The following is a 12,963-nucleotide window of genomic DNA, read 5'->3' on the forward strand; positions in this document are numbered from 1 at the left end:
TACCTGAAACTTTTTCATCAGGCAGAAACACCAAAAACTCAGGGTGAAGTCCATCATCCACTTACTGAAGCAAAACTGCAGGTCCAGGTAAATCATTTTAAGAAAAGCTTAAATGATTACTCTAGGTATTAATGTTTTGATTAAGTTCACAAAGTCAACCTGAATCCACACCAAAACATGTCGGTGAAACACCTTTATAGGCAATCAAAAAGTGCAACTGCAATTTGTACCCCATGCCCATCTCTAATTGCTGCATTTCCAGTTTCTATTTTTGCTTTATAGCTGCAAACCAACAGTGCCATCCACTGTTTTTCTGAGAAATCTTTCAATTACTTGCCCAAATGGTATTGAATACAGAAAGATGCACCAGCAAAATTAAAATGCTTCTATCAGTTTCTGCTTGCAATGGATCACATGTCCAAAACTTTAGGTACTTAAGGTGTTTTTTAATTCAGTTTTAAAACCTAATTCCATATTAATAACAAAAAAGCATGGCCATTTTATCCAGTCTTTGGTGGATGCTACAGAAGGCTCTGAGTTTGTGAATTCTCTAAAATGGATGCAGTATGTTAACTTTCTCTCTGGTGGCTTCACTTCAAATAAAGCCAACCTTCTACTTGTGCAAGCCTCACACAGCTTTGTATTGTTGCAGAAATCCTTAATGTAATCAAAAGTTTTTTAGTCTTAAGGTTAAAAAAGCTGAAATATCAATAGATGTTTTCATTTGGAGTATCATGCACATCTGTATTGACATGCAAATTACAAAGACAAAATCTGTATAATCAATTTTATGCAAGTTACAATCATGCTGCTGCATTGTCTTAAGTCTTCCCTGAGTGACAAGAGAAATCTAAGGCTAAAGTTCTGCATTAAAAATCACTCTGAATTGTAATTGTTAATCCTGCAATGGGCTTTTCTCCAAGGCAGCTTTTTTTCTGCTGATGACAAATATAATCTTTAAGGGAATGCACATATAGTTCAAGCAATATGCATTTTGTGTTTCTGTAAGTATATGCATTAGTATAAAATGATATTATTATAGCAATTATAGCAATTATTACTTTTATCCTTGCATTTTAGGACTGGTGCTTTCCCTGCAATGAGTTGAGGACTTTTGAAAAATGCAGAGTCTACAGACTCTTAAATTGACTCTTTTCTTCTCTTAGTCTGAGGGCAGACAGTGGCAACATAAATTTTGTGTTATCCCACTAGAGGGCCATGGCAAGAGCTGAAAGCATCACTACTTCCTTCCCCTGAGATACCACACAAATGTGCTCAGGGACAGAGAGATGGACTTTCTGTTGGTTGGCTTTGTTTGTTTGTTTGTTTGTTTTCCCTTTAAGTGGCAGTTTCTCTTAAACACCCTGAAATTGCTTTCATATCATTATGCTTTCACATAAGTTTTTCAACAGGCACAAAAAATCTGTCAAAGGTTTGTTACTTCAACAGCCTGATCTGAGCCAGTGACCTGGTATGGAAGATTTTGTATCCCATTTCTCAATCCTATAGCCAATATTCACAACTGTCTCTTTTCTCCTGTATTAATACTATAAACATTATTATAGGAAAGACAGTTGAACTCACGGATCATTAGACTTGGGGATGAGTGTGCCAAGCTCCTTGATTCGGTAATTAATATTATACCTTCTTCTTCTCTCAACTGTTAAAAAGAAACATTTACTATTTTTACACTGAAATATTTTTGGAGAAATTACACATAAAACATTTTAATTAGTTAAAAACATGTTAGTCAATATATAGAAAAAGTCTTCCTCAAATAGCAGTCCCAACATGATTTCCTATCTGTCTCTGCCTTACTCTCAGGACAAACTCTATCATTAGTACCATCTGTATCTTACCTGAACTACAGGGTTTCCCCCCATTTACAATTCAATTTCTAGAGAATGAAATAGTCACATATTGTCTAAATGTGATCTAACATTTTGTTTTTCCTGATGTTTATATATTCTCTCAACACCATGCTCCCACAGAACAGAGATTTCAGCTTAGTGGAGTCTTGCTGGTGACTCCAACAGGGATACCAGACAATTCACCCAGCAATTGATATTTTGGCAGAACTCCTGTTACAAATCACAAGATAACAGCTTCATTATCCCTTATTTACAATTACCAGCATTTAAACCCACAGAGACTACATAACTACAGCTGTATCCACTCACTAAAACAGAACAAGATTATGTCCCAAAACCACTTCACCCCTGTACATCTTTTCTTTGGTGATGGATAGCACAAAAAATATTTATGATCATTTTTAAAAAATAGAGAAAATGAAAAAAACCACCATGTTTGGAGATGTACACTTAAAGTCTAATGGCCTAATTTTGAATATAAATACAAAAAGCCTAGTGGAGCTAAGTTATAAGTGTTCAGCCAAGGGCATCCTAGTGGGTCTTCCAAGGCTGACTTCAATCTTCTCAAACACATATGAGCATGTCATTTCAGTCTCAGCCCCACCACCTGGATCACTTTTAGTCCTCTTCTTCCTGTATATAAAATGGTTTGCTTTCTGTCTGTGTGAGGCTCCTCGGTTTGTGCAGCAGTCAGTTATTTCCTCCCTAGCAGGCTCAAGCTCCAGGAACAACCTGAGTGTTATTATTTACTCTGATAATGTCCTCTACCTTGGGGGGATGCATTATCTTGTCTTGCTTTCTACAGAAACAGGAATTTCACTTAAATTAAAGCATCTCCGTTTTTTTGGTGTTGATTCACATATTCAGAAGACAGGGTTATAATCCTCCTGAGTGTACAGCTCAGTGAGCCCCTGCATCACATTGCAATGAATGTGCTGGATCTTGTAGGAGAGCCCAGTGTACAAAAACACAGAGCAACTGGAAAATTTAAAAGATACATTTCAGTTGTGTTGACAAAATAATTGCATGGCAAACAAAATTGAAGAATTTGCTTTTACTATACTGTCCAATGGCATATTAGCTGTTGTTTAATTAACATTTACACTGTAAGACACTCTAAGATATTAATAAAAAAGTAGTCAACTAAGCATTAGCTATAAAACAAGGCAATGAAAAAATATCCTTACAAGTGAACACTTGCAGAATTCCTTTTTCTTTATATTTTTGCTTTTTTTTTTCCTGAAAAGAAACTTGCAGTGGTTGTGTCAATGAGTTGGAAAGGGAGATTTTTAAGCTTGGAAACATGTTGCAATAGAATTTTCCTGATGTGCATCTGTAACCTTTCCAGAGATATCCTGAGTTATCAGCCATATTTGAAAAATCAAGTTATATATAAGCCAAATTAGAAAATTATTTTTCAAACTGCATGCACAGGATTATAATATGACATTCTTTGTTTACAAGCAAAAAACCCCAAAGTTAAGAAACATTAGGTAGGCAATGTTTTAAACTCTGTTGCATGAAGGGGTTCCACTTCTTAAATTGAACTCCCTTTTCTTGGTTTCATTCAATGTACAGTCTTTCAAAGGAACTTTTTTCCAGTGTCTTTGCTACTCCTTGTTATAAGAATGTACAAGAACATTTCTGTGAAATGTAGGCCTTAATTCAACCTCAAAATTGAAAGTTTGTTTAATTCCAATCAGCTTTCAAAAACTGATTTTTCAGACCATCACTAAGAAACCTGATCCCCTTAGAAGAGTACATCACACTGATGAAGCCTTTATATTCACTGCATGATTATGTCCAAGCCTTTAGAGAGCAGAGCTGTGTCCAGAGAGCCTTTGGGCTCTGCAGTGTACACCTGGAGCCCAGCCAAAAGAGATGCTGCCTGCCTGCAGCGCCCTTCAGTTTAGCTGCCAGTGGGGAGGGAAAGCTCTCAGACATTTCTTCTGGGATCAGGAGGGACTGTGATAAGCCAAAGCAAACAACAGTAAGCCATGGCATCCCTGATGTATCTATGATGAGCCTCTCTTTCCCCTTGTAGCTCCAGATAACTCCTACCCACCCCCTTTTCTTAGTCCAGCAAAACTCCCCATTTCTGCCCTAACAAGACAGAGAGCAGCTGCACTGGCATTTCAGAGATTATATGCTAGCAACATATCTAAAAATCTTCATGGTCTGCCTGTAACCCACCAAAAAAAAAAATTACAGACAGATACAAGGATGCCTTCTGGAAATTGTAAGTAGCAGAATATTGTCCACAGTGATTGCTATCACATTGTGCCAGTGGATGTATAATTTCAGGTATGGAATTTCAAATAAATAAAGCCATAAATCCCTCTTTGATTACTGGAAATCAAATAGCCAGAGAAACATGACAGAAGTAAGATAATAAAGACATAAATTGTGGCTATTAACTAATTACTAATTTAGGTTTAAATTCATAGAATCACAGAATATCTCAAGTTGGAAGTGATTCATAAGGATCATTGAATCCAACTCCCATACTAGTTCTGTTGGAAGAACAGGAAAGGAGAACTTGAAAATTCTAACTGCTTTATTCAACACTTTCCAAAAAGAATCCTGCAGCCTTTTTGTTTCAAATTATGCTTTAGAGGGAAAAATTGTGTAATTTTATAGTCAATCTCCCAGTAATGAAACTGATGGCATTTTTTTTCCTATTCTATATAAACTAAAATATTTTCTGTTTTTTTAATTCTAATATTTAGACACTGAACTATGAATTTTACTTTTCTAAGACAGTTTTTCTAAAACCAACATGCCAATCATTTGCACATATCTGCACTGTTGTCCATCTAACCTTAAGAGGTTAGCAACCACTTAGAAGTTATCTGATGCAATTTTTTTTTCCTACCCCATCACCCATAAAGAGATACAGTCTCTTGCTTTGGCACTTCAGTAAATAAGGTGTGACGACTGGATTTTCAGTGGTGTTTTTCTCATAACCTGACTCCTTTCTTTTCTGCTTTGCACTGTAGTTCTTAGAGAAAACATCAAGTTTGTTACAGTGAAAAAATAATAACAGGAGATTTTATGGAAATAAATTAATTGCAATATGCAAAGTATTTTGAAAGACAAAAGTCAGAGACATAAATTAATTTTCAAGAAAGAAAACTTTGTGGTCAGCTGTTTTTGCAGTCTGAGTTGGCCTGCTGAGAGGCTGGTCTAGAAGAGGAGCAGAGATGTGGTAGCTGATGTATCATGGTTTTGCATTTTCCATACATTCCATGTAATGAGATGGAAGGTGAACATATACTTACTGAGATTGTGGTTATCCTTTTTTTGTCTCTCCTTTGCCATTGCTCTTGTATCTGCTTCTGACAGAAAGTAACATTTATTAAAATAGTCCTTAAAATGCAATTCCAGTACTTCTTTCATCTTCTGAAAATGGCCTCTTGTCACAGAGACCAGATTCCCAGTCCTTTTACAGCATTACTTTTTTTATTATTAAAACAGATCATAGAAAAATCTTTATTCTACCAGTACTAAATTTTACGCAAGTCTGGCAGGTTGCTTAACATTTTTTTATGGCACTTTTTTAAAATGTAAGAATATAGAAATGCTATGGAGGGGTATTTTTCTTCAATTTCCTGTATTTTACATCAGGATAAAACTTACAATACACTAAGGCGAATATGGATTTTCTATATCCCATAGTGCAAGAGTTAATCAGATTTGTAAGATATTGAGTAAACTCACTGTTTCCTCTGAGTGACATTAACAAACTGTACATGATTTTTAGCATTCTTTGGATTAATTGAATGTAACTTTTAAAGTTTGTAATCCACTAATATAGCTTTACCTTGAATAGCCTTATTGTAAAGTTTTAAAAGAACTATTTGTTCTACCCTGGAACGAATTTAATGGATGATAATAATTTATATTGTTGGTCAGAAGCCAACATGTGGAAGAATATACTGTTTTCTAAAATATTAAGGTTTTTTTAGAAGCACAATGTTCATAAAAACAGGAGCAAATAGAGGGTTTCTGCATTTCTAAAGAGAAGAACAGAAAGAAAACATTTCTCATTTATCTTTGTTCTTTTCCTTAAATGAAACCAGAAACTGAAAATTCTCAGGAATTTAACTATGGATATCTTTTTCATGAATAAAATTCAACTTTTAAGACACACCCCATTACTTATGCAGTTATATACTAAAATCTCAGAGTTTTTACCTGTGAGCTCCCTTTTTACTGGTAGATTAGCTGGGCAAGAAGCATTTGTGAGACCCATATTAGCTGGTGCCATTCCCTGTTCACTGTTATATATATCCAAAATGCTGCTAGATAGCTTGAGGGGTAGGAAAGGAAAGAAAAATAAGGGAAAAAATTTAAAATAAGTAAAAGACATAAAAGATTTTTTAAAAAACCAATGCATGCAAGGAGAAAATATCTTTGGTTATGAGTCTGGTTTTCTTTAGAAGGAGTATATGTACATATATCTAAATGGAAGGACTCCCGTTAAATAGTATTAACTAAAATTGAAAGCAGAGTCATTGTCTGCCATTTTTCTACAGGTGCCATTTTTGTGGGCTTCAGATCTACAGTGATGGCAAGATATGAGCCATGGTGTCTGTTTTTCAATTGATTCCAAATTGTTCTTTCTAAATCCAGTGTTGCCATGTCTGCACTTCAAATATCCTTTCAAAAGTCAACTTTACCATGCTGATTTTGACCATACTCTCCAGTATGATTCTCTTAACCCCAACTCTAAACTCTGAATTGGTACCTCATAGAGGGCCTGGTCCAGCAATATATTCAGGGACCTAGTTATATATAATAGTTAAAATTAGAGTGGACAGTACATCAGAGAATATACTTTGAGGAAAGGAACTGTATTGTTGTCATGATAGACCAGATAACCTAATGGTTTTAACACGTATAATCATGTGTACCAGTATCCTTATTCCCTTAAAAAATATAATATAATATTATTTAAATAAACCCATAGAATGAACACTAGGAAATGTAAGGCTAATGTAGGTGGATTTCAGGTAATTGTACAATTACTTTTATTTGAATAACTTACACATATGAAATAACTGTAAAATATGCAAAATTTTACTGAAGAGCAGTTCAGGCTTTGCTCAGTTTTCCTATGACTCTATGACCAACCTTTCAGCACTGGTCCTTTGCAGTAAAAGAAAAACTTTTTTGGCTTTTTTAATCATGCATATAAAATTTGTGCTGACATCTTTGGAGATTTTTTTGCGGTCAACACTGAAGGATTTAGAAACTGATTTTGGGTCCACATGGCCAAGAGAAAAAAATGCAAAAGTAAACAAAAGAAAAACACCAAAAAACCCAAAAGGATTAAAAAGTGGGTGAAAAATATGTGGATACAAACACTGACTTGAGACAGTAAAGCATGAAAGGAAATTAGGAGTTATTTAAAAAAATTGTTTTTCATAGATAGGAAAATGTGTTTTTACAGATTTGCCCATCAGCTATGGATCCTGATACAACCTGGAATTTTCCAGGCAGGTCATCAAGACACCAACCATAGGTCTGCTGGGAATCACTCTTGTAATTTCTCTTTTTGTAGAGACTGTGAGCTTCATCACAAGTTACTTTGAATGGAGACAATTTTCCCAATTACATGCACAGTGTGAAGTTTTTCCATGGAAGTGCTGCCTATATTTTATGTTAAAACTGGAATTTTAAACTAGCTTTATTTTTAAATAATGATTTTGTTAAATTAACTAATAACTTTACTAGATAATCTGAGTTTCTATTTTGAGATAAAGTCTCACAGTTCTATTACATACTGTGAAATGAAGCAATCAGAATTCTTATTAAACAAATATAAGTAACTTGCTCATTTTTAAACAATAGCTCTACTACTTAGGAAAACTGAAAATTCTTGAATACCATTATAAAGCACAACACCAAATCAGTTTTAAAAATCTGCTTATACATTTGCTCTCACAATGAAAATACTTTTTTAAAGAATGTTTGGAATTCAGATGAGTATTACTCAGAACAAGCTATGTTTAAGATGCAGGATTTGAATGCTAAGAGCATTCTCACGTTAGGTACCTTTGTTTCATTTGAGGGGTAAACTGACAAGTGTTACAGAAGTCACTGCAGTTTTACCTGTGCATTTTCTTTGTTCCAGTGATGGGAACAAAGACATTACAAGAGAGAACTCACATTAGCTCTCATCATGTTTAATTACTTCCTACATTCATGTTAATGAATTTGGTTTATTCAAATGATATGAAAACAGAAGGACATAAAAAATTGAGAGTCAGTGTGACTCCCCCACTCCAGGTTCCAGTGGACTTTGGCAAGGCTGTTATATGACAGGCTACTGTTTTTTGTGAAATGATAGGAAATAGTAACCTCTGAAAATAATATAATTAATAAATAATCTAACAAATGAGAAATACACATCTCTCATTCTTTACATAGTTCACACAGGTGTGTATATAAGTTCAATAATTTGCATGACACTGGTGGCAGTCTTCAATTTAGTAGATTATCAATGCCATTAATGAAAAAAACAGGCATGTAAACCACAACTTGATACAAACATGAGATACTTAATTGATTAATTCTAGTTTTCAGACAGAAATTCAAATTTATCCTTGAAAGATAGTTAAATTTCTAAAGTCTAGTTAAACTTCTAAAGTCTAAAATTCACCTGAGGGCCCTGAGAGAGCTGGCAGAAGAGCTCACTGAGCCATCTCGAGTCATTCACCAGAAGTCCTGACTAACTGAGGAGGTCACAGTTATTGGAGTAAACGTGATGCCCATCTACAAGGTGGGCCAGAAGGAAGATGGACAAACTACAGGCTTGTCATCTTGGCACAGGTGACAAGAAATGCTATGGAAAGTTAGTGCCAATTGCACTATCAACTGTCTCTTTCTTCTGTGATTCAGTAGAAATCTGAATTGTTTTGCAATGGCCGCTATGACAGATAAGTGGCTTTGTGGATACGGCCACTGGTGGTCTCCCTTTCACACACTCATTCATACTTAGCACAAAAAATCTGCTATGAATTAGTGTGCAAGGAATAATTCTCAGTATCAGGATTCAGGATCAGGAGAAGAAATAGAAAATGATTAATGTGACTGGTTTTAGACAACTGAGTGTGTCCAAATGAACTGAATAATCTCTGTCTCTTATTCTTGACTCTGAAGAAAGTTTGGGGAGAATGTTGCAGGCCGCCAATGTGTACCTTCTCAGGAAATCTCACTGGGCTCCTAATGTGAAAATCTCCAAAACACTCTTAGTTTAAAAATCACATAAGAAAGGCTTCCTTTAAAATTAATAATTTTTCTTATTACCAGAGACTTTTATAATATAAAGTCAAAAAATGTGTCAAAGTATTTTGCTGAAACTGTCTTCCTGAATTTGCTCTGCATTGATATATTAAGTATAGAAAATTCCAAGCAATTTCTTTGTTAATGTTACTGAACACTGAGCAATCTTATAGTAGAAATTGGCTGATACAATAAAAGGAAACATGCTTTTTGTCTGACAAAACAGGACATTCTTTTAGAAGTGTAGACATCTGTAAGCAACTAATTTTCAAATTATAAAATCAAAATACACAGCACAATATGTTATAGAAATTGTGAGTCAAAATATATCCAGCTGTTTGGATGTGTACCAAAATTCTATACATTGTAATGCAATTTATTGCTTGTAGTGTCATTTAAGCAGGGAAAGTTTTTGCAGTACTCAGGCTTCAAATATCTTCCAGGCCTATATTAAAAGATAAGTATGTGTGTGTCTGTATATATATATATACACACACACACAATTTCACAAAAATTCAACACAATGTTACTAAAGGTACAAATCACTTAAAATGGCACAATTATACCATATGTGTACAGTGATGATCTTGCAATTCTACAGCACTGTGAAACTTGATGAATCCCAAAATGCTTTAAAAACCCAGCTGATTCCACCATATCAGAACCATGTTGTTGTTTTCAATTTAGATGTGGAAACATAGACTTTTGGGTATGAAAATTCCTAGGTACCAACAAATGACTTAGCTTGCAGGTATCATATTGGTTCATACCTGTGTTGTTCTGAGAAGCCCTTGTAAGTCACATAATTTCCCAACCCTGCATTCATGATGCTTATATTTATGTATATGTTTCAGGGAATTTAAATGCAAGCGGCTCATGAGGAATGAGAGCAGAAATATTTAAAATAGCAGAATATAATGTGCCATCTTTCCCACTTCTGAAATACAGCCAGCTTTGGATAAAAGATAAACAACCTTTAGCACAGCAAATGGTTAACCGGGAACAACCAGTGACAATGTAGTACAGGAAGAGAATAATACAATTTCTAATTAAAACTGCAAGGAGCATTGAAGAAAGCAGGCTGTAATTAACGAAGTTAGCATTTGGCAAGGACACTGGGGTTAACACACTTCCTTTTGTATAAAGTGTCATGGGATCTTCAATGCCTGTGTGCAAAGACTGGAACATGAGAATTTCCATTCATGGGGCTCAGTCCTGAAAGATACTCAACTTTGAAGCTTAGAGCGATTATAAAAGCAAACTTCAGCTGGACTACCTGAGTGAATACACCTCACAGGGGCCTGTGACCTTGTGCTTGCTGACAGTGTCCAAGAGATGTCCCATGGAGGTCTCATCGAGAGAAGATTGCTGTGTTCAATACTTGGGTCTGAACTGCTGTGCAGGCAGGATTGTGTAGCAAAAACTGAATGTTTATTAACAGCATGGGTGACTAGCAATGGACAGCTTTGATCACAATTTGCAGTCTCTAATACCAAGTTTGGGGGGGTATTATAAAGGAAAACATTAGTGAAAAACATTGCATTATAAAATGGAATTATGTGGTATTCTAAATCTTATATCATGATAGCTGTTGTTAAATATAATGTAATTTTAAGGAAGACTTAGCATTTCCATATTTTCCAAGAGAAGGATTTTGAATGCTGCAATAAAATATATCAAAAATATATCAAAAATATATCATAGACAGGTTGTCTATGCCAATTGACTTCTAGTCCCTGAACAGGTCTATGTCACAACAGTTTTCACTTGCATGATCACATATTATTCAAGTATTTTTCAATTTTGGCAAATCTTTGTACAATATGTTTTTCTTACTGTAAAATTCAAGTCTGTAAGGATGATGGTTGTATCACAGTGAGTGTTGCACAGCTAGAAAATAACAGTCCAACCCTTTTCCAAAGCTAGAATTTTCTTAATTTGAGAATTCTGCTGAAAATGGTAATGCCCAGTCTGGACTAAAAAGCATTTCCTGGGCATTGAGTTCATTTAACCTATCATTACATAATCTAGTTCATGAGCCAATAATGCTCTGTCTAAAATCAATTAGGTTTCACATCCCCAATGTTTTTATTTGGAGTACCTTAAAAAAGTTGACTGATTGCAAATTATTGTCAAAAAGCTTATCTTTTATTTCCACTTGTGGACAAATTTTATTTTGTTTTGTGTTCCTTTAAGACATATGCCATTGTTTAATGTCCTCTCCCCAGGTGACTACTGGGGGTGAACATAGCTAACTTGAAACTTTGTTTTGCTAAATGGGACAGGCCATCATTCTTCAGACAGACTTCCCATGCAATGACATGTTCTAACAAGAGCCTCTCTGTACCTTTCCTGCTTTGAATTATATTTTCTGAAGGGTGGACACCTTTTTTTGCCTATTGCATTCAAAGCGTTTCATGCCCAGTGAATCCCACACTGAATATTTCTTCATGTCTCTTGGAAATCAGTCTCATGATGGATACTAAGATCATATTTATCTCCTTTATGCAGTCCCATCATTTTGATGGCTTATAGTTATCCCCTGAACAACTAATGTAACCAGATCTTTTTCTGTCATCTCCAGTTAATGAGTTCTCAGCTTACTGCAGACATTCCTGTTATTAGTATTTAAATGAATGACCTTCCACTCAGTACTATTATATTCCTTCCATTTAGACTGTTCTGTCATCACAGTCATATAATTCTTACTCTATGATATCCTCATCCTTCTTTGTATTGGCAATATTTTTACTTTTGCTACTTCAGTAAATTTCATCAGCATAAATGTATCTTTTTCTTCCAAGATCACTAATGAAAATATTCAATAAACTGAGATCAAGGATTGGTTATTGATGCATTTAATTAATATATTTTTTATTTTAAATAGAAAAGCTTTATTTTCTCTTTAGCTTGCTCCTTAACCTGAAAGGAATTCTGTTCAGTTACCTTCTAAATAACCTGTACTGCATTTTACTAAAGTGTGCTGACACACAAGGTTGTCAAAGCAAACCTTGGATATGCAGGACTAGCTAAAAAGGATTAATTCCAGTAGAAAACAGCTCTCCATAAACCCAAAGGATGTCTCTACTCAAGCATGATGGAGGGTGTGTTTATCTTTAAAAAACAGACACATGACATGTTCTAGTTGTCTAAAATGGCCAAACTCTAGGATATCAAGAGCTCTTCATCAAAGGCATCTGGACAGTCCTGACAGGTCAAAGCAGTTCATCAGCCAGCCTGCTTTCCCTTGAGGAACCTGCAAACACACAACAGGATAGCCTGTCCTGTTTCATGCTGCCACCTCTCCAAGGGGCTCGCTACCTCACAGTCACACTCACAAGCCCAAGGGTGATTGGAAAGGTCAGGATGTCCCCAGAGAAGACAGAGATCATGGCTAGACTGCCTCCACCACACACCTTCATTCTGCCTGGATCAGAAGTGCTCATGAAAAGAGGCAAGTGGGAAGCAAGTTGCAGGAATAGTCCTGCTAGCAGGAACTTCCTTTGCTGTCCTTTTTTCCGGGGTTAATAACTGCAGACAAAGAACCCACCAAGAGTGCCTGTTTCCTGCAGTAGCAGTGTGTGGCACGTTTCCACAGCAGCTGCTGTGCTGTGCAGAGCATTCTGAGGGTCATTCACCCTGTTACACATGGTCAGATGGCCTGCACTGCACCTGCAGACTTGGCAAGCCTAACAGGGAACCACAACACATCTGGCTTTACTTGTCACAAGAAGAGAGGGACTATGTAGCTGCCTAACCTGAAAGGTTGAGTATTGTATCTGCAAGAGAAAATTTGTTTTGG

At 35.6% G+C, this 12,963-nt stretch overlaps 1 protein-coding gene across 1 annotated transcript in view; it reads right to left on the bottom strand.

Moving 5' to 3' along the window:
- TFEC (transcription factor EC) overlaps positions 1-12,963 on the bottom strand; it is an 87,168-nt gene that overhangs the window by 7,927 nt on the left and 66,278 nt on the right. The window contains exons 4-6 of the mRNA XM_064732494.1: positions 6,069-6,183; positions 5,153-5,209; positions 1,585-1,660 (exon numbers count right to left, since the gene is read on the bottom strand). Of these exons, the coding sequence (XP_064588564.1) occupies positions 1,585-1,660; positions 5,153-5,209; positions 6,069-6,183 (248 nt within the window). The remainder of the gene's footprint in view (positions 1-1,584; positions 1,661-5,152; positions 5,210-6,068; positions 6,184-12,963) is intronic.

The sequence above is a fragment of the Zonotrichia leucophrys genome, chromosome 1A (assembly GCF_028769735.1).
Source record: "Zonotrichia leucophrys gambelii isolate GWCS_2022_RI chromosome 1A, RI_Zleu_2.0, whole genome shotgun sequence".
Lineage (NCBI taxonomy): Eukaryota > Metazoa > Chordata > Aves > Passeriformes > Passerellidae > Zonotrichia > Zonotrichia leucophrys.